Consider the following 24046-nt stretch of genomic DNA (forward strand, 5'->3'; position numbering starts at 1 on the left):
CTCAGTCTGGGTGGAAATCTTTAGCTTTTTACCTAATATAGTTAAATTGTTATAAATGCTACATACGTATTCTATTGTTTTATTTATTTTCTATGTACTTTTATTAATTTATTGAAAGTCTTGGAAAATTAAAATGACTTTTTTAACACTTAAAAAAAATCATCAATTCCTCATATTGTTGAGTCCCACGTTTTTCACAACTGGAAAGGACCATACGCAACAACTTCTACAGTAGCTAAATAGTGAAAAGAATTTCTTACGTGAATTACTTTATTCTTTTTTTTTTTTAATTTTTTTTTTAACGTTTATTTATTTTTGAGACAGAGAGAGACAGAGCATGAACGGGGGAGGGTCAGAGAGAGGGAGACACAGAATCTGAAACAGGCTCCAGGCTCCGAGTGGTCACCACAGAGCCCGACACGGGGCTCGAACTCACGGACCGCGAGATCGTGACCTGAGCCGAAGTCGGCCGCTTAACCGACCGAGCCACCCAGGTGCCCCGAATTACTTTATTCTTAACATCAATATTTCTAGAGTACCTTCTATCTGTTAGGGCCGCATAGCTAGTGATACAAGGTGCGCAGAGGACCCACCCAAACTACAGTCTATAGGCTAATAATGGAAGCTCTAGACACTCTGTCAATAACTGTTCTACATGCTGTCATCGTTTGAAGAACGAAACTCAAAAACAGAAATGGCTAGAAATTCAGTATTCTTACAGCATTCTAAGATTTATAGATACAGTTCTACCAAAAAACAGTAGCTATCTCTGTTAAAAACCTGGTCACTTCAAAGAAAGTATATCGGTAGTGATCATGATAGGGAGAATTTGGGGGAAAATTTTATTTTTAAAAGTGTTCTGTTGATGAGGTTGGTAATGCATGTACTTACTTATATGATTATGAGTGCCCTTGAGTTTCCTTCACTGATGACCAGTGAAGAAAAATAAAAGGTTGAGTCCCTTGAAAAAAAAATGTTTTCTCAGTAAATCCTGTTTGTGATCTAGGCAGTTGATATTGTGGTAGAGTCCCCTCTCTAAGGAAACATAAGAGAAGGCAACTTGGCCAAGTGCAGAGCTGACATACCTCAGGACCGTGTAACATGAGACCACCCTATCAGACTGTCTGTCCATACATTACCCATGTATGGGAGACAAAGAAGTAGAAAATGTGTAAAAGGCTACACCACCCGGCGTTTGGGACTCAGCTTTTCAGGTGTGAACCCAAGTGAGCCCGTACAGGCACAAATAAAGTTCCTTCCTATAAAGCAAAGCCTTGGTGTCACGAGTCTGTGTGAGAAACCTGCTACAATTTGAGAACAGATTCAATGCTACATGTTCAAAGTTTCAGGTCCACGTTTTGAGTGAGAAAACAAGTGGAAGTTATCTTATTCCCCCTTCTAACTTCAATGAAAGGTACATTTCATTCTCTTTTTTTCTGTTTCATTTCCTGGACTAGTCCTACATAATGTTAAGATAATTGAGAAACATGGATCATGTAACAAATTCAGTATCAGTTTATAAGCCAAACTATGAAAATCAGTAATAAATTTTGTGTTTTTACTTACTGCTTTGGGACAGTGAAGGTAGTTTTCACAGTAAAGTTTCATATTTTTTCTTCAATTCAGTTCTTAAAAAATGTGCTTTAGCCAATACTGTTCATTGCATATGGTTTGAGCTTGGCTTAAACCAGTACATCCTATGCTATTCAGTGTAGCTCCTGTCAGTTACATGCAATTACCTCAAATGAAGTGAGACTTTAGACAACATTCTAATATACTGCACTTAGGCTGTCTAAAAATTTCTTGAAGATACCTCTGTAGCTACCTTTTCTAGTCTCTTTTGCAGTTAGGACGAACCAGGCAACTGGGTTTGGCACATGTTGGTAGAAATAACTTTAGTATCTTCCTGATCTGGTCAAAATATTTTAATATCCTCCTAAAGATAAGCTGTCTGATATGATAGCCACTAGACACGTGTGTGGCCATCGAGCACTTAAAATACGGCTCTTGCAAACTAAAATGTGCTCTAAGTGTAAAATACACGACCTATTTTAAAGAGGTAATACAAAAACTATGGTAAAATCTCTCTTTAAAAATCAGTATATTGGGGCGCCTGGGTGGCGCAGTCGGTTAAGCGTCCGACTTCAGCCAGGTCACGATCTCGCGGTCTGTGAGTTCGAGCCCCGCGTCGGGCTCTGGGCTGATGGCTTGGAGCCTGGAGCCTGTTTCCGATTCTGTGTCTCCCTCTCTCTCTGCCCCTCCCCCGTTCATGCTCTGTCTCTCTCTGTCCCAAAAATAAATAAAAAACGTTGAAAAAAAAAAATAATAAAAAAAAATAAATAAAAATCAGTATATTGATCACATGTTAAAAAATATAATATTTTAGATACGTTGGGTTAAATAAAATGTATTACTAAAAAAATTTCGGCTTTTTTTTTGTTTTTTACTTTATAAATGTGGGTACAAGAAATTTTTTATTTACATAAAAGGTCCACATTGTATTTCTATGGGACAATGTTACCAAACTTCTCAGGGTTTTAGCTTTGTATTTTATTGAAATAAATCCACTGTTCACTTCCTCATTCATTGATTATGCAGCAATATTTATTGTGATTCTATTGTGTGCCAGGTACTCTTCTAATGTCCCCTACTGATAAGATAGACGATGAAGTGTTGGAGAGCAGAATATGACACCCCAACCCATGTCTTTTTGGCATAAGAAATGTTTTGAGCTGCAGGGGATCAAGACCTGGAAGACAGGTAAAGCTTTCTCTCTCCGCCTTAGAGGCCTAAAAGAATTTCACCAGGGGGCAGGAAGTGAGCTACTACCAGAGATAATGTTTTCTTCTGAGAGACTTATCTGCATGGCAGGGCAAGGATTTGTTTACCAAACATTTCTTCTTCTGACCTTCCTGAGAAGTGTCTGACTCCCTTTTGAATCTCCACACTCCCATCCCACTCCTTAGCTCAGGATGACTAAGGAATCACAGTTGCCTGACTGCCCCTGAGTTGTGCAGGGGAGGAAAACTTTTCCCTTTTTTTCTTCCAGGTTCTTTGGTTGGCCTAATAATTACACTGATATAAGAGATTAACAGGCGAAAACAGATTTAAGTTTATACGTATGGGAGCTCCTAAACAAAGGAGAATCAAAGAAGTGGCTAGAGCTGGCAGCTTTTGTATCTTTTAGGCAAGGAAAGAAGAAATTTCTGAAGAATTAACAAGACAAAGGGCTTTGGGATTGGGGTAGCAAATTAATAAAGTAATAAGATCTGTTTAAATAGCCATCTTGGCATTGAACTCCCTATCTGTGGTGATGAGGATGCCTTCTACCCTCCTATACAGGGAGGGTACATATCACATGGGAGATTCGTTTCCTACTTTCAGGGAGACAAAGGAAGGCCAGAGCGTCCTTCTTGCACTGATTGTTTCTTTCAAAACTTGAATTCAAAACAATCACTTGCCAAACTGGCATATTTTGGGGTGACACATTCTCCTCCCTTTCACTCTCTTATCCTTGTGGGGTTCTTGTGTATAGGAATGAAATTAAATATTTTTCTTCTCGTGTTAATTTCTCTTCTTATCGGAGGGAGGTGTCACCTAAGAACCTGGAAGGAAAAAGAAAATTGTCTTTCTTCTCCTACTTGGGCATGTAACTCCATGATAAAAATGGGGCTGTGAGTACTTGATATAGGAAACGAATTCTGTGGAAAGATTTTTTGTGCTCAGACGACAATTCCTGTCAGGGAAAGCAGGATTGACTTTCTGAATGGTGTTTTAAGATCCATAGATGCTGGGTCCTGTCTATTAGGAAGAATGAGCACACAGAGTTATGAAATGTTAAAAGACTCCTGTGCCTCATTCTTTGGACTTCAAGGACTATGACAGTTTGGCAATGCCTGTGAATTGTCCAGGGCTTTTATGACTATGGCAATAATTCTGAAACAGGGACACTCAGCTTTAAGAGCAGTTTAAGTTGGATTATTTAGATTTAACTGCTGAAAAGATTTGCTTTTTTTCAGTCTTTTGCAAATACTGAAAACTACTCACAAATGATCTGAGTTAGTTCCCATTATGATTCAAGGGGTTTAGACATTCAGAGTTCTGAGACTATTTTTTTTTTTCTTGTGTAGAGAGAAGGTAGATGGCTCCTTTGCAGGTTCTTTCCATTATATATTACTCTATCAGAGACTATCTTTGTGTGTTCAACCAACCCTTTACTACGTAGTATTAATTTTACATGTATGTAAAACCTAATTAGCAAATCCAGGTCATTAAAAATGAATTTAAGCAAAATGAAAGAAAGCCTTTTAAGAACAAATATGAAGCCAAAGCAATCTTGAAAAAGAGGAACAAAACTGGGTGGTTTTGTTGAAACCACCTTGAAAAAGAGGAACACAATCCCGGGTTTCAAGAAATACTGCAAATCTGTAGTCACCAAAACAGTATGGTAGTGGCACAACCACAAACGTGCAGATCGGTGGAACAAAACAGAAAGCCCAAGAATAAACCCACAATTACATAGTCAACTAATCTTCAACAAAAGAGGCAAGAATATGCAATGAGAAAAACACAATTTCTTCACCAAATGATGTTGGGAAAACGGGACAGCAAAATGCAAAAGAATGAAATTGGACCACTTTCTTACACCATGTGCAAAAATAAACTCACAATGGGTGAAAGACCAAAATGTGAGACCTGAAACCATAAAAATCCTCGAAGAGAACATGGGTAATAATTTATCTGACATCGGCCATAGCAACACCTTTCTATATAATAGGTCTCCTGAGGCAAGGGAAACAAAGCCAAAAATAAATTGTTGGGACTCCATGAAAATAAAAAGCTTTTGCACAGCAAGGAAACAATCGACAAAATTAAAAAACAACCTACAAAATGGAGAAGATATTTGCAAATGACATATTGATAAATATACAACAAACTTACACAACTCAACACAAAAAAAAACCCAAATAATTCAATTAAAACATGGCCGGAAGATATGAACAGACATTTCTCCAAAGACACACATGCCCTACAGACACATGGAAAGATGTTCAACATCAGTCTTATCAGGGAGATGCAAATCAGAACCATAAAAAGGTTTCACCTCATACTTGTCAAAATGGCTACAATTAAAAATACAAAAAACAAGTGTTGGTGAGGATGTAGAAAACAGGAGCCCTCATGCACTGTTGGTGGAAATGCAAACTGGTGAATTCACTGTAGAAAATAGTATGGGGGTTCCTCAAAAACTTAAAAATAGAATTACCATACAATCCACTAATTCTACTACTGGTATTGACCCAAAGAATACAAAAATACTAATGTGAAAAGATACATGCACTCCTATGTTTACTGCAGCGTTATTTGTAACAGCCAATTATGGAAGCAATCCAAGTGTCTTATTGGTAAATAAATGGATAAAGAAGATGCGGTGTGTGTGTGTATGTGTATATAATGTGTGCATATATTATATATATGTATATATATATATATATATATATATATATAATGTATATATGTGTACACACACACACACACACACACACACACATAGGAATAGTACTCAGCCAAGAAAAAGAATGAAATCTTGCTATTTGCAGCAACATGGATGGATCTAGAGGATATAATGCTAAGTAAAATAACTCAGAGAAAGACAAATACCACATGGGTTTTACTCATAAATGGAATTTAAGAATCAATGAACAAAGGAAAAAAGAGACAAACTAAAAACCAGACCCTTATATTCAGAGAAAAAACTGATAGTAGTTACCAGATGAGAGGTGGGTCAGGGGATGGATGGAATAGGTGAAGGGGATTAAGAAAAAAATGCATGAGAAAGGTACCGCTTATTCAATTTTCTATTTTGGGCTGAAAACCCTAATTCTTTTGATTTTTTCATAGGACTTTTTATCCTGATATTCCAATCATTGTTCTCCTTCGTACCTTGCTTTATCTGAGTTTCCTCAACACTTTTTTGTTTCTGTTTTTAATGTTTATTCTTCATATGTTTTTTAAAAGCAGAGGTTTCAACTCTGTATATTAATACTAATAAAGTTTACCATACAGAACTGTGAAAGAATCAAAATAACATTCCAGTTGTTATACCCCAAGATTCTAATTCATCTTTTTTTTTTTTTTAATTTTTTTTTTTTAGTGTTTATTTATTTTTGAGACAGAGAGAGACAGAGCATGAACGGGGGAGGGTCAGAGAGAGAGGGAGACACAGAATCTGAAACAGGCTCCAGGCTCTGAGCTGTCAGCACAGAGCCTGACGCGGGGCTCGAACTCACGGACTGCGAGATCATGACCTGAGCCGAAGTCGGACGCTCAACCGACTGAGCCACCCAGGCGCCCCTCTAATTCATCTTTTAAGAAAACTAATATTACCTACTCATTCATCTTTTGGTTCTCTTTACACTCAAGAAGTAAAATACTTTGCAAATGGCAGAGTTGACTCTACCATCTGTGCCTGTATATATCTGAATCGTATTTTTTCACTTAGAAGGTAAGAGTATAATATGCAAATGACCAGTGCAACATAGTTAGACCATAATATCTATGGGTGATTTATTTTCTCAAAAACATATGGAAAAAAAATATTCTCATAGACACCTGCTACCAGAAATCCTAAAATCAAATACGAAACACAGACACGCAGACACGCACACACGCACACATCTTCTCATCGACACGAAAACAAACAACAAATGTTGTTATGCATGAAGAATAAAATCTTTATGATTTTATGCATTTTGCAGAGCAGAAGAAAGCTAGCACTATTTGTTTTATAATTTGAGCTTGCTGATTAGCCAACCTAAAACGAGGATAAAATAGTGAGGAGGAGCAAAATAGGCCACTCTAAAATACGGCACTCCAAAATATGCCACTTTGGTGTGTGGATTATTTTGAGCTGAAGTCAATCAAGACCTAGCTGACTCAAGAAAAACATTTACCTCTTTCTTAACTACCTAAAAGAATTTAGGTAGGGGGCCTGGCCCAGAAAGACAGCTACTATCAGAAATAACTTTGGATCTGAGGGACCTATCTATCTGCTCTTCTTATCACAGAGTGAAATACCCTCCTCCCCTTTGAAGTCCCAGGCCCCTGTGCCATTCTTTAGCTCAGGGTGGCATACAAGCCTCAACTGCCCTAATTTGCCCTTGAGTCTCTTATCTTCAGGGCTCCCATATGTATGAAATTAAATTTTCATTTAATCTGTTTTATATCAGCTTAAATATTAGACCACCCAAAGAACCTTCAGGGGGAAGAAAAGAACACTTTTCCATCCCTACAAGAGAAAAGGCACTAAATATAATATATATTGTAACTGTTTAGGATCTTAGACTATCAGGCAATATACTTAATGATCTCTAAATTGTTGTTTTTAATCCAAACTAGTGGTTACTATGACTTAGATGACAGATTTGATCCTGAGGGGATAGATTAAAATGCCTTAAATATAGGCTCTGAATAAATTTCCAATGTCTACTACAATAATACTCTACTTACATAGCTTATTTAGAATACTATCAGAGGAAATCTTCATTTGAACTGCTTCTTTCAAAATATATGTGCATACTATATAATGAGGCATACCTAAACAGCAACGGAATATTGCTGACATTCCAAAAGTGTATTCAATTCTTCAAAAGTCAGTTATGGTAATAAAATCTGTAATATAAAACATTCTGCTTTGCCTTTATTCTTAAAAGGTAGAGGCTAAATCAATTTTTCCTGAAAACTGGCATAGTGAAATAAAACATTTCCATCCTTTGTGGTAATAAACAATTCTGAAAAGACTGTTCCAGATTCCTGAAAAGACCAGTAGAGACAATCTAAGCCAACATTCACTGTTTCTAAATGTATCTATTTCTCCTTCAAAACCAGGAAAACACATTAGTCTGAATGGGTAGATATACTTTAAAAATTTTTATCTGAAGCCTGTCAGTAAAATGAGACAGAAAGAAAAATTTTTAAAAAGGTATAAATCTATAAATGTAAATAGAACAGAAGAAGATTTGGAGATGCACTTGCTTGCCTTATGACAAAACCAAAGGTTTCTTTTCTTTTTTTTTTTTCTTTTAAGAAATACAATTTATTTCTGGAAAAAATATTAACTCTCAAAGTGATTTATTTTTTTTAAATATGAAATTTATTGTCAAATTGGTTTCCATACAACACCCAGTGCGCATCCCAACAGGTGCCCTCCTCAATGGTACTGAGGAAACCAAAGGTTTCAAGGTTCACACCTATTACCTGCCCAAAATCTGAAATCAGATGTTCTTCCAATGAACTGTAGTTCCTTTCAATTTGGGATGATACTTAGCAAGGAACATCTGAGTGCTAGTGTGATACTATGATTTATAATAAGGAATAAACACTTGTCCTTTGTCCTACTTTCAGGCAGAGAACTCCTAAAACCCTAGGAATATCCTAAGTGATAAGAACAAAGAGCTGTCTTTTGTTATGTTAACGAGGCAACTTTTGGAAAGCCTTTGGGCAATCTAGGAAGTGAGCTGTTACCAGGGGAATCAACTTCCTGATCAGAGGTTTGGAATTCAAAGTCCTGCCCAATCCCTCCCCCCCCACCCCTACTGGGGAGGGGAGAGGGGCTAGAAGGTGAATCAGTTATCAATGACCTGTGATTTAATCAATGATACCTAGGTAACAAGGCTTCCATAAAAACACAAAAGGGTGGGGTTTGGAACACCTCCAGGGTGGTAACCATGGGAGATGTAGGGAGAGTGGTGCACTCAGAGACCCTGGACGCTCAGCACCCTTTTCCCAGGCATTGCCCTGTGCAGCTTTTCCATCTGGATGATCCTGAGTTATATCCTTTTCTAATAGACTGGTAATGTAGTAAGTAAAATGTTTCTCTGGGTTCTATGAGCAGCTCTCGATAATTAATGTAACCTAGGGAGGGAGTCTTTGAAATCTCTAATCTACAGCCAGTGGATCAGAAGTACAGGTGACAACCAGGACTTGGTGACTAATTCTGAAGTTGGGTGGGGGCAGTCTTGCAGAACTGGATCTTTAACCTGTGGAATCTGACACTATTTCTGGGTAGAAGAGTGTCAGCAGTGAGGTGGAATATAGGAAACCCAGATGATGTCCCAGAATTGCTGTTGGTGTGGAGAGATCACTCCCCGCCCCCAATATACACACACATTCAGGTTGGAACAGAGTGTTAGAATCATTACAGCTAAGGTGTGTCCATTGTTACCAGGCCTTCCCAGTTGACAGGAAATCTATTTTTAGAAAATACATTTAGGAGCGCCTGGGTGGCTCAGTGGGTTAAGTGTCCGACTTCGGCTCAGGTCATGATATCACGGTCCATGAGTTCAAGCCCCACGTCGGGCTCTGTGCTGACAGCTCAGAGCCTGGAGCTTGCTTTGGATTCTGTGTCTCCCTCTCTCTCTGACCCTCCCCGTTCATGCTGTGTCTCTCTTTCTCTCAAAAATAAATAAACATTAAAAAAAAAAAAAGAAAATACATTTAAAGAAGTTATGAGTTTTTAATAAAATTTTCAATTCAAATTTAATATTACAGATTTTTTACCCCCAAATTTTACATTATAATTTTATATGTCTTCTTTGAGTCTGCTATCCCTTCACTAGTACTCTCAGGGTTTTTTTCTTTTTTTTTTTTTTTTTTTTTTTTTTGCTTGTTTATTTTTCTATATAAACTTTATTTATTATTATTATTATTTTAAGTTTATTTATTTATTTTGACAGAGAGAGAGAGAGAGTGCTGAAGGGGCAGAGAGAGAGGCGGGGAGAGAGAACCACAAGCCAGTCTGCAATGTCACAACACGGAGCCCCATGTGGGGCTTGAACTCACAAACTGTGAGATCATGCCCTGGGCCAAAATCGAGAGTTGGACGCTTAGCTGACTAAGCCACCCAGGTGCCCTGTATATGACCTTTAAAGTCAGCTTGTCTAACTCCAAAGGAAAAAGTTACTTACATTGCAATGTCATTTAACTTAAACATTAACTTAAAGAAACAGACATATTTCTGATGTTAAATCATGCTCTCTAGGGACAAGGTAGGCCTTTCCCTTTGAATTTTCTTTAGAATCTTTAGGAAGAGTTTTAAATACAGGTTTTGGAAGTTTCTTGTTAAATTTGTTTCTTGTTTTTAGTTTTGTAAATGAATATGTCTGATCTATAGTATCTTCTAGCTCACCTTTTAATATTTTAAATAAATATTTGATGGGGAAGTTGAGGCTTATGGATGTTTAGTAATTTACTTAAGTTTACACTAAGTGGTGAACTTAGAATTAAAACTCAGGCCTTATACTTATCTCCTGAATGCCTCCTACCACATTAGACCAAATATTTGAATATCTAATAGCAAAGTGGTCAATAGCCCCCAAATATACCTCTTTCTCCTTTCTTCCTGAGTTCCTATCCCAATTTAGAGTATCTATATCTGCTTAGTGTCCCAAAATATTATCTTGCATCCATCAGATTCATTCCTGGCTCCCCTTTACGAATCATTAACCAATCCTTGTTGTTTCCATCTAAATAAGTTTTCTTCGTTTATATTATCTTGGCCTCCTACCAGGACTTTCCCATTGCTTGATGGATAGGTTCCGGAAGCACTTGGGAATGTGGGTTTTGAGCTCAGTGTTACAAATGTGTATTTGGAAGTTGTATACTCAAAAATCAGTTCCTGCATGCATCCTAAGGATCAAGCCCAGGATTAGGCCCTGGACAGAGATGGTATTTTAAGACATGAAAGAACAAAAAAGAGAAAGTGTTGACAGAAGAAAGGACTGAGTTAATGGCCAGTATGACCAACTTCAGTTTCAACTCCTCTCTCCCTGTCTTCCTTCCTTATTTCCATTCATTCCATTCATTCAGTAAATATTTACTGAATATCATTGTACATCAGGAAGAAATATACTCAGGGCTGAGTACGCAACGATGACTGAGTCAAATTTCAGACCCTCAAGGATCTCATTTAGTACATGTAAAACATATGTAAACAATAATTATAAGGCATTTGACATAGGTCCTACACAGGAAGGAAGGAAGGAAGGAAGGAAACTATTGGTAAATCAAGCCTGACTCCATTGATTGCTGGCTATCCAACATAGAACATGGGAGACACAAAGATCAAGTTAATTCCAACGCAAATGTACTAGATTTACATGCACATTTCGAACACAAACATGTGCAGTATGCGCATACACACACACACACAGTGATAGAGGTACTCTGTATCTTATAATTTTTGTCTTAAGATTGAGATAGCTTTTTTAATTTTTGACCTTAAGGTTAACTTAAGGAGCTGAAAATAAATACTCATTCCATGAAAATATACTAAAATGAAAATTATTTTCAATGATTTCACATGAGAATTTTACCTATACTTTCCTACTAAACTCTCCCCTTCAACAGTCTTTCTTACTCCAGTAACTAGTCATTCTACCCTTCTTTACATTCAGGCTAAAACTTTTAAACCAATTTTTTTTGAAAAACTATTTATCTCCCCTCTCTCTATCTCCACATCTTCTAGTCCGTCTATAAATCCCATTATATGTACTTTCCAAACTATGACCATTTCCCTCCAGGTCCATGGTTACCAACCTAGTTCTGGTCCCATATACACACCCAACTTGGATTATTTCACTAATCTTTAGCTTACTTCTCAAATTCTACCTTTATATCTTACATTATAATTTACATTGCTTCCAGCCACTGCTTGAAACGCTCAGCTCCTAATCTACCATGGGAAGTCAAAACCTTTACAATGGTCAACAGGTTCTACCTAATTTGTCCCCCCAACACCATTTCACCTGTAATTCATAGTACTCATCCCCAATCACTCTAAATCAAGCACCGTGTTGTCCTTTGAACACACAATCTGTCCTCAGGACCTTTGCACATGTTCTTCTTTCCACCTGGAATTGTTTTTCTTCCATCACGTTTCTTATATGTCTTTTTATATAGGTCTTCTTAGGAGCCACTATACGAAATAGCAACCCACCTTATTCTTTCCTTACCCTACTTTAACATTCCTCTTAGCATCCATCACTATTTGAAATTCTCTATTCTAGTTTCAGAAAAAGAAAACAAAATGACAAAAAAGTACAGAGAATGTCATATAATTTGTTAAATGTTTCCTTGTTTAGTTTCACTCATCTTAATCATAGGGCTCAATGATTAAAGGGATTTTTGTTCTCTCCACTGCCATGTTCAAACATCTAGAGCACATGACCTGTAATAGGAGCTCAATAAATAAGTTAATGAATGTAGGCTTTGTGTGTATTTCTGTCAAAACATGTTTCCTTAAATATAATTGATTTTTTTTATGAAGGACAACTTAATGCATAGACAGTATATACAAAATATTTACTCACTACCTGACATAAGAGCTGTAGAAAATTTTAATAATAGGAACAATTTCTACCTGGGAACCTCCAAGTTCTTGGGCTCTCTTGCTAGACCTATGGAATCAGAAACTCTGGCAATGGCCCCAGTAATCTGTTTTAGCAAGCTCTCTACGTAATTCTGATGCAGTGTGGTAATGAGTATGCGTGATATCAAACAACTCTACAAAAAAAAAAAATGTAACCCACTTGCATTTTCATTTTAATTCACATGACTATTCCCTAAGTGTAAAATGTAGGCTTCATACTCAATTTTGCAGAAAGGATTGGTAGTAGTAGGGCAGTCGAATTGCTCTATCATTGCCTATTGTTTTAGCATTTTTCAATCAGAAGGAGAATATTAATATGATTAAACCAATGTCTCACTGTTGGACTAACTGGCCCCAACAACAATGCAATTATTCAGGAATGGCTTTGTGTTCTCTCACATCCTCCATTTTCTGCTCACACAGATCTCCTTGGCCACGCACCACTTGATAGGCCAAGCTTCTTCAATTACTCCGTGTTTTTCTGTTGTTGTTAAGGCAGCCTTATGCTACAGGTTTTTTAAATTTTTTTTTTATTATTATTTTTGAGAAAGAGAGGGTGAGTGGGGGAGGGCAGTGTGAGTGGGGGAGGGCAGAGACAGAAGGGGACAGAGGATCCAAAGCCAGATCTTTGCTGCCAGCAGAGAGCCTGATGTGGGGCTTGAACTCACAAACTGTGAGATCATGACCTGAGCTGAAGTCAGATGCTCAACTGACCGAGCCATGCAGGTGCCCCAATTGTTCTGTATTTCCACATGCAATTCTTGATGACTTCACCTCCCTTTAAACTGTCTTCGTGTGGACAACCTCAGATTAAATGTTACCTCTCAACAAAAAGCTGTCATCCTCTCTAAGCAGTCATTCTTTCTTCTCTTCCCATGACACTTGTAATAAATTAAAGGAAATATTTTAATTAGTTGTATACATAATTGTTTCTTCCCTCAGAAAATAATCTTTTAGAAAAGAAAAAAATAAGGTATCTTGTGCTTTTTACAGTATATAAAATGTCTGCTACAAATATCAATAGGTATTTGTTGAATCTTGAAAGGTGACTTTAGCAACCATCTATCTCTGGTGGGATGGTACCAGAGTGCCAACTATTTTTCTCAAAATGAAAATAAATGACGAAATTCAATATATGCTGTCTTGCTAGAATGTTATACCGGGCCCTAAGACAAAATAAATCAGAAAACTAATGCATTTGCCTATCAGCTACAGAAATTTTCTTCCCTAGGAACAATCATGCTAATTGGTAAATATTTACATTTTCCAGCTAAATATGCCTGCCACTGAAACCACTCTATACTATAAGGGTATAGCAATCAACAATTCCAATTTTCTTATAAGACATTTTAGACCATAGTAGCTTAAAGAGCAAAACATGTGTACCTTCTAAAACTATCTAGAATTATTAAGAACTCAGAAACAGTGCGTTAATAAAGAACATCTTTCTAAGACAGACCTACAAAATAAACAATAAATTATTTGTCTTTCATTAAAAATATTGAGACCTATCACAATCCAATTTTCCTTTCACTAACTGAATGATGTTCTTTCTTACTTGGGTACTTTGCAAAGATTAGATTCAAGAAAACATTTAAGGGAATGGTTCTCAGTGGATTAGACCATTAGCATAATTATCTCAATTACAAACACAGACACATCATTCTAGAAGTCATCTTAACATCTAGTGTAGATGTTAAGAGTCCACAATGCCAGTAAAGCAATATTTCATATTTCTCCTAAGATTATTTTAAATAAATATTTAAATTCTCTCTTATACACAATAATTTGTGATCAGTGGAAATAAAAATTCATATTAATAAATAAAAATACTCACAACATAGATATTTATATTGATAACTAGATTACTTCACTTACCCAAACTCAGCAAGTGCTAGTATTCACATTTAATATATCAGAAATCATTTGGAAATAATCAATTACAAATCTCCTCAACAACAGTTGAGTTATGGGGTTACTAAACTTTTGAAGGTAGATTATAAAGCATCTCTTGGTATTGCAAGCATTAAACACCTTCTACACTCAAGTTTTCAATGTCCTCAAACTTATCAGTTCTGAGATGAGTCCCAAGAAAAGCAGAGCACTTGGTAGATGGAATAATTGTCACAACATTCACAGATATGGAAAATACCATGGATTTCAGAGTCCAGTTTCTTGGGTTCCAGCTTCCATTTACCTCAAGCAAGCTGCCTACACTCCCAGTGAATACTTATCTCATGATATCACTAGAACAACCATAAAGATATTATTGAATAGTGTAATTAATATGAGGATATACAGGAACAAAGTTTCTAATCTGCACAATTTCAGAAATGAGGAGGTCTATAGTTTCCTGTACCAATATTCATCTCACCCAAACAACTGTACCAAATAATTCAAGTGTTATCAAAGCATTGTATGCGCTGTGTTAGGGCTCAGGGAAGGTCTCCCTAAGACATGCCATGGTGGCATATTATTACTTTGAATTAAAATTACTTAAGAAAGAGGGCAAGAAGAACACTCTGACTTTCCTTTGTCCCTCTCAAAGCAGGAAATAAATGTCTCACGTACAAGTTATCTTCTCTGTGCCAGGAGGTAAAGAGACGTTCTTACCATCAGAGACAGGGAATTAAGGGCTAAAGAAACTATATAAACCAGAGGCTATGTAAATAAACCTTGTCACTTTTGCTAATTTGCTACCCCAGCACAAATTCTATTTAAAATTCCTTATCACTTGAAGCTTCCAAACATAGGTTTCTTTATTCTGTCAGCTCCTTTGTCTAAAATGTATAAAAGCTGCAGGCCTTGGTCGTTTTTTTGGGGATCTCCACGTTACCATTGGTCTTAAGTGTGCATGTAATTTACCTTTGTTGTTGTTGTTGTTGTTGTTGTTTTCTCCTGTTAATCTGTCTCATATCAGTTTAATTCTTAGACCAGCCAAAAGAACATTTCAGGGTAAAGGAAAATTTTCCTCTCGAATAGCTGCTTATCATGATCCAGAGATACAGTTCACTGCCCTTCATTTTATTTAGTAAACTAATTCTTTCAGATATCAAATAGTAGGGACAAACAGGAAGCCAGGGACAGAGTGGCGAGTTTATTTCTATGGTGATCCTTCTAGAATACAATACCTCTATTCTATCACCTATGTTATATCAGGCCCCTTGAGTAGGAGTTGTATATAAATTTGTTAGCTGTATATCAGTTTTGAACTGACACAGAGTAAACGTATACATATTGCTACCTATTTCAGAAAAACAAAGTTTTGCTTCTATGTCTCATTATGTTTCTTTTTGTATAATGAAACTGATTCTTTTTAAACATATATGAGTGTGAGTCTATGTATGTTCATGTGCATATGTGTGTTGAGGGCATGGATTGGCATACGGAGTGTAGTAGGATAATAAAACATAAATAAATGTACTCTCCCCGTTCTGTCCAAGGAAAGTAGCCAAAATTGTGTTCAAGAAAGAAGTGAGCAACCGTCCAGGAAAATTGCATAAATATATGATCCTTCAATTCAGAAAATATACTACACAGTAACAAAAATGGCAATATTCTTTGTTTATGTTTTAGTATTTACGAAGCTCTTTTAATATGTTTTCTTAGAAAGCAGACATGGACATATAAGGGAAATAAGACTCAAAGCATTTTTTTATTCTATGTTTACCTTTCTTTCTGAAATAAATTCAACACAGTGAAATTTTTCCTAAGTCTCATGATAGAGAGCTGTGTAAAGAAGCCTACTTGACTGACTCACAATTTTAGCGTTAATCTGCATGACATCATGCTTATCATGTTGGCTAGGAGATAAATAATGATAAATTTGGGGGGAAATGTATGTTATACCAGTTAATTATATCTTGTATTATCATTATCCCCAGAGGGTAAAATCTGGCTTTTTAGGTATAGATATATACGCTGTGGCAATGAAGATATAAATGTGTCATCATAGCATAGGCCATTGGGAAGTTCACAGACAAAACTAATTACACATTTCTACTTAATTTAAATAAAATATCAAGACGTCTACTACTTTGGGAAGAATCAGACAGAAAAGTGCAGTTGGAGGATAGAAATAAAGATAATCACTAAATCCAATGTAGGATCAAAACCATCATACAACTCACTGGGAGGTAGTTTAAATCTTTCAGTTGATTTAGTAGTAAATATTTCCCAGCAAAGACTGCTTTTTCTCTAACACAAACATCAAACAAGTTTTATGACAAAACTATTTTGGGTGATAATTTCAAGTGTACTTTCCTTAAATAAGCTTGTGTGAATGAACCTGTGCGATTTCTACTGTGTGAATCATATTTGCGGTAAACAGTAAACATTTTTAGGATTGTAAAATATCTACAAATTACATGAATATAATATTCACCTTGAATTACTCTTACGTAGCAATGGTTTTGTGTTTACGTGGAGATTTATAATGTTTGCTTATCTTTATAGAATAGATGTGATAAATCATATTCTAGTAGAAATTTTTGGAATTGAAAGTTAATAGATGCCTTCTTTTGAAGAAGAGATAGAGTTTATTTTAAAATGGTACTGGAAAAGTGAAAACTTAGTTGGATTTACTACACAGGTACATTTGGCTTCAAATGACACAACACCATAAGGCTTTATTTAGTCACATTTCCCCCCCTTAAATATCCCTTATGTAACTTCATAAAATAATGGAGAACTACTTTGTGGTCTCTTAATACTTTACAAATATTATATAAATGAATGTGTGTGAACCTCACTGTTAAGCACTGTAACTTATCGTATTCATTTTTATTATTATATGTGTATTCTCTGGTCTAATTTACCACACAGACAGATAATAATTTTTCACTGCTTTTTCTCTCTTTTAAAGTCTTCTTCAATACATTGTTCTCTGTCAGAATTGTTCCTCTTTCCTTAAACTTAGCACATACTTAAATTTTGTACTACTGTCAAAATTGCATTTATTATATTTATTTAGTGCACTGGTTCAGATCATTGGGGTTACAAAGAAAATATATATTCCTGCATTCAGTGGCATCCAATTTTCTCGGTCTCGAGTGGTTTGCTCTTTGAGGATCTTTTCTATAGAGTCTCTCAGTCAGTAGAGCTTTATTCATACAGGTTTCTAGATTCATTCTAGCCCAGAGTACTGGGCTCACCACTCTCTCACTGGTACAGCCCACTCAGGGCTACTACATTTAGTAATTATCCAGTATCTCCCAAATGCGTAGGTTCCATGAGATCTGCAGATTGAATTTAAACGAATCTTGTGTCTCATACAGGCCTGGAATTCTGGTGACTGCCACGTAGTAAAAATATGTGTCAGTTGACATATCTCAGTTATGTTGATCTTTTGGTATCATCAATTGGTATAAACTGACTCAATTAGCTTTCTCATAATTCTCACTACAAAAGCTTAGTCATTACTTGAAGTCTTGACAAGAAAAAATCAGGTAACATGGAAAATGTATCTTCAGATTTTCTAAATGAAAATACAACACACACATATATAAATTTTATCTCTAAATACCTTTCATCTTTGTAAATATTTATATTCCTGATACCTAGTATATTTCCCAAATATGAAACTTTGGTGACTCTCCTGATCCAACTGTAATAGGTTGAGGGAGAACATTTAGAAAATAAATGGAATAAGCAGAAGTTGAATTTGGAGGTGGGGATACTTTTGACAAAACACTCAATGCACTCATACATGTAATTATTTCACAGCCTTTAAAATATAGGCCCTCATAAGGGTAGGGAAAAATTGCTTTAAGGCAGTGCCAACAAAGTATTTATAGAAGGCAGCATATCAAGCTATGGTTTGTAGAGTAGAATGTGAGTTGTGGTAAATGATACCTGAAATACCAATGTATAGAGAGTAATGATCTAGGTAGATCTGTGGGAATGAGAATTCACAGTGTTTGTCTTGGTTATATTTACACACCTTATTAAAACAACTCATTGGTTTAATTCAAAGGTTCATAGTATTATGTCACATTTATTATTTCAAAAAATCTCTTTATGATTCTGATTTGTCTGTATATTTGTTCGAAAACTTTTATCCATTGCCTGTTTCAAAATTCCAAAATTAGAAAATTTTAATGAGACCAGTATATATAGCAATAAACATCCATATACATATATATATATATATATATATATATATATATATATATATATATATACACACACATATATACACCATATACATCCATCTGGTATATATTATGGGAATTAGGAATTCCTATCCTACATATTTCTGAGTTTAGCTTTCATTTATTCTTCTTCATTAGTGTTGTTACAACTTTTTTTTATTACTTGTACCTACTTAGTTCCAAAAAAGTTTAGATTTCTAAAATACGTGTTACTGTTTTATGTTTATTATGTACAGTTCTGTATTAACAACTTATTACTTGTTAATGAAGTAAATGTAAATGAAATTTGCATATTTAAAATTCAGTAACTTTACTTCTTGCTAAAATACTGAAGATTACCTGGCAAAAATTCTGCCACAAAGTATCACTAACAATGGATGATACTTGAAAGCCTTTTGTAATACTAATGGGAACACTTTTTATATTGCCTCTCCCAGTAGACTGTTCTGGATCCATTCCCAAGACTTATTATAAAAAAAGAACCATGAAGAGAGTGATTCACATATATTAAGCCCGTAAGGCATTGTGGTCAGAATTTTCACCTATCTTGACACTGTTAATCCTCCTTATCACATGCAAAATAACCATTATTAGCTATTTTACTTCTCCTGAAGCTTGAATATGGGGATCATATTTTATTACCTTTCTATCTCCATTATTAGGAGTTGATTTGTTCGGTAGACAATATATATGTATATTCATATACATGATGGAAAAATGATTCACAAGGCATTAGATTTGCCTAAATTCAGAGTTATTAAATACAAATCCAAGTCTTTCTAACCTCAAAATGTACATAAACCTCCTTACATGGTACTCTTACTGCTAGTTTTCAAGGTAAGAACATTTTACTTTGTGTTCACACATAACTATCTGGAGTTGTGCCATCTATGGATTATAAATTAAGTTGCATTTGCAAAATAAATTTTATGAAGAGCATGGGTTGATGCCTGCAGAAAAAGAGGAGAATCTTCTTATCTTAAATTATTTGACACATGCCCTACGTGACAGGGCCAAACAGATTCAAGGCAGTTATACGAGTTTTTCATGAGCTGGTAAAGACCAAAAGGGACAAAAAAATGATCACTTCCAGACAGTAAAAGTCCCTCAGATCTTCTGCTAATGTGTGACATATACCAACTACTTGGCGGAAGACTGCTGTTATGATTCTTCGATGACTGATGTAATTAAAGAAACTCACATTATCATTAAGATTCAAAGACACATTTTCTCTAATTAAATGATTTCTCTTTACCATATATTCTGCAGCTTTTTCCTTAATTAAAAGTCAACATAATATTCCCACATTTGCACAGCTAAAGCAAAATGACACTATGATAAAAACAATATGGACATTTAAATTTACACAGGTAGAGTTCATTTTGAAAATTCAATCACTTGCATTCTACCTTAAAAGAGAAGTAACAAAATATCCTTACCTTAGAAAACTGTGCATTTATCCATTTTGTGAATGTTTTCTTTTGAACATCTTCTCTTTCATCTGTAATGTAAAATTTTAAAAAGATTAAGAGTTAAGAATTCTGAATATGATATTTCACAACCAAAATAACTCTCAGTTATTATGCATTAGTGTTATTTTATAGTTGGGATTAAATTCATTGATACTGAAGTTAAACAGACGTGATGTTGGTATTAGGCATCCAAACTAAAATGAGATGTGAAAAATAATGGATATGGTCAAATCTATACTCATTCCAAAATTATATAAAGGCATTACAGAAAAGTAGTCTCATCTGAATAAAGCAGATACTATTTTTTTTAATGTTTACTTATTTTTGAGAGAGACAGAGACAGAGACAGAATGCGAGTGGGTTAGGGGCAGAGAGAGAGAGGGAGACACAGAATCTGAAGCAGGCTCCAGGCTCTGAGTTGTCAGCAAAGAGCCCAATTCAGGGCTCAAACTCAGGAGCTGTGAGATCACGACCTGAGACAGAGTCGGTCACCCAACCTACTGAGCCACCCAGGCGCCCAAGCAGATACTACTTATTATCCTATGGTCAGTCAATACTCTAGTATTATCAGAAGAACCCATTATCTGTTATCTCTTCTGAAAAACTATTCCGGTGCTTTTCCTCTAACACCCTCACCCCCATCCCCAGTCCACAGAGAAATGATTTTCCCCTCTTTTGTAATACCTCCACACTCTAACATGGGCCCCTGGCATAGCCCCTCCCCTTACAGGAGCATGGTTTTGCATCCCAGAAACTGGCACTGTCTGCACAAACCAAGATCTCAGCAAACGTTTGATAAACATGCAAATGCTTTAGAGGAGGGGGTATCTCACAACTCCAAAATTTCCACTACCTCTTTGCATCCAAAAGTCAGGAAATTTCAAATCAAAATGCAAATGATATCCTTGGTGGATTACATATAAATACTCAAAGGAAAAATCTCCAAGGGCTTCCTATACCAAGAGATTACGGTGGAAAATTATTAAGAAACAGCTTCACAGAACTCGGGCTTCTAAAAATTATGTCTTTTTCTTCAGGTTGGAAATTAGTATGGAGTTAAATGGACAGAAAAATAGTCAATCTTGATTTACTGAAATCCTTTTCTAAAGCCAAAGCCTACCTTTAAATTACTGGAAATGCAATCATGTTAATTAGTGTTTAATAAATCAGTACATCTGAGAGAGATTTAAAATGGAGAGGTTTTACATTTTATTTACATTGGGTCAAAAGAACCGTTATTGAAATGCCCTAACAAAATAACCTCATTTGCTGGCATATTCTTTTTCAACAGTAAATCTCCACTACTTCTCCCTAAAAAAGATGGTCTATTGTAAAGAACAACTGTCCTATGACAAACGTATCCATGTACTAAGAACATCTGTTTATCTTTAAAGCACATTATTAATCTATAAGTGGATACTCTTAAGTGATATGGCATAACAGTGGATGAATAATAAACCTAAAACTGTTTTCAGGGATGACAAAATTTTAGTTAGCATCACAAAATCCTTTTTTCTTATTTTCGTTAGTCGCACAAACTACTAAGCATTGGGCCAGATACCAGCATTAACTATACAGTGCATGATAAATCACGGTTACAGTATGGAAGTTTTTTCTTTGTTGACAAGTGTGGATAAATAAAAATAGTAATAGTTTCTGAAACTAATCTAGCCTCTTGTGAATATACTTCCCTAAATTCAGTACTACCCTTCTGATAATAAGAAAATAAATTAACAGAACATTTCAAATGGTCAAACTTTTCACCATTCTCATGGACTTGCTGCAGGAAGACTTGTGAGTACATCTATGTCTCAACGGCATATACCCATTTTCCTAAAAGTTAATGGCTTCACTTGCAATGCTACCTATTTTTTCTTCTATGTGCGTGTAAATCCTGTCAGACACAGGAGAGTAAAGGAGTCATTTGAAGGCACACGTTTTAAGGTTTTAAAACAAGCCCAACCACCTTCATCAGAAGCTGAATAGGAAGACATTTGAAGAGATCTATTCCATGTACTTTTCACTGAAAAGTAGGTAGTAAAGCAATATTTTTATTGATTTCAATTATATGTACAAAGAGTGATTTGTAGATAGGCCTTGAAGGCAGGAGGGAAACCTTGATATTATGTGCAAAAGAGTATGCATCTCCTGTGTAAACAGCACTAAAGGCGAACTTCGTCATATAAACATCTTCACCAGGTCTTGTTTACTTCGTTTTTAATACAAGAAAAATATGCTATTAGTGAATTATGACTGATTTTATTATAAAATATATAACATTTATTAGTATCTTATTGTTCATAGAGCTGTTTTATATATGTCATCTCAATCCATATGAAATTTGCCATTTTATACAGTAAAAAATTCAAGCTCAGAAGGAATAAAGCCAGTAAATCACAGACATGAACCTGATACAGATGATTTGAATCAAAGTCCATGGCTTTTCACATCAACAACTCCGCATTATATTTGCACAGATAATATGGAGTGCCATAAGATAATCGAAGTTACAAAAGTTGAACGTATTAACACAAATACAAAATAACCATGATTTCAGAGCCTCTATTTTAAACAATCCAAGGAATTCCATGTATGCTGTAATCTATGTGAATGACATCCTGGAATTTTATAGTCTACAACCTGCACATCTACATGGATTTATCCAGATTTGAACTATGAACCTTCCTTAAGATGTTAGATGATCTGTTTGTTAATATTTTAAATAATAAGGCTCCTGTACTTACTAATTGATATTTAGTGCTCAAGTTTTGCCATAGATTAATATTATGGAAACATTTTGAAGATAAGTAAATTAATTAACGCTAAAATTAATATCTTTTAAAAGTTTATTTTGAAAGAGAGAGAGGGAGAGAGAACGTGGGTGGGGGAGGGGCAGAGAGAGAGGGAGAGAGACAATGCCAATCAGGCTCCATGCTGCCAGCACATAGCTCGATGGGGGCTTGAACTCAGGAACCATGAGATCATGAACTGAGCCAAAATCAAGAGTTGGACGCTTAGCTGACTGAGCTACCGAGGTGCCCCAATATTAAAATTAATATTAAAATTGATACTAAATTATCACCCTAAGGTTATGTGTCTACATATTACAATCCCCATAAATATATATTTTACATTGTCACAATAATATTCTGCCTTTTTAAACTTATTTTATCATAAATATCATATGGGCTGCCATTTCCTTTTGTTTGCTATTAGAGATTCCACCACAATGAACATCTTCATGTTTTCTCTTTCATTTTCTGGTATATAATTGCCCCAGAATAATTAATGGATCAATATTTAAAAAAAAACTTTTATGGCTTTTACTAAATATTGTCATATTACCTTACCAGTGGTCATACCAATTTTTAGTGGTACTAGAAAGAATGAGGTTTTGCTGCTGATAGACGCTTTGGTACTTTTATTTTTAAAGCAACTGCTACTTCTTTAGATATAAGGAGATAGTTGATGCTCACGTTAATGAGAACCTAATTTAGTAGGACATGTTTTGGAAACTTCTTCTACATGTTTCTACATTTATCAAAATATTTGTTTATATCCTCTCCTCATGAATCTATTGAGCACTTGATATTTTAAAATGAACTGGAATGAGCTAATAAATCAGTAGTTCTTAAACATTTCAAGTTGTGGAGTCCATTTGACTACCTGATAAAAATAATATTCATTCTCTACATTAAAAAATGCCTATACAGACATATTTACATACAGTTTCATAGGGTCCACTGACCTCCCTGCAGAAGATTCCTATTATCATGAATCCCAAGTTAAGAATCACAGTCATAAATTAAGCTACTTACTCTCAGTCAGTGAATGAATATATATTCCCAAGTGGCCATATTTCTTTTCATTTTCATTTCATTTTTATTACGCCAAAAATTTATACTTTTATATATTTTTTTTTAATTTTTTTTTAACGTTTATTTATTTTTGAGACAGAGAGAGACAGAGCATGAACGGGGGAGGGGGGGCAGAGA

At 35.4% G+C, this 24046-nt stretch overlaps 1 protein-coding gene across 1 annotated transcript in view; it reads right to left on the minus strand.

Annotated features, from left to right (window-relative positions):
* DMD (dystrophin) overlaps window positions 1–24046 on the minus strand; it is a 1998908-nt gene that overhangs the window by 1805299 nt on the left and 169563 nt on the right. The window contains exon 2 of the mRNA XM_049644567.1: window positions 20019–20080. Coding sequence (XP_049500524.1) covers window positions 20019–20080 — 62 coding nt within the window. The remainder of the gene's footprint in view (window positions 1–20018; window positions 20081–24046) is intronic.

This window comes from Panthera uncia, chromosome X, assembly GCF_023721935.1.
Source record: "Panthera uncia isolate 11264 chromosome X, Puncia_PCG_1.0, whole genome shotgun sequence".
In the NCBI taxonomy this organism is placed as follows: Eukaryota; Metazoa; Chordata; class Mammalia; order Carnivora; family Felidae; genus Panthera; species Panthera uncia.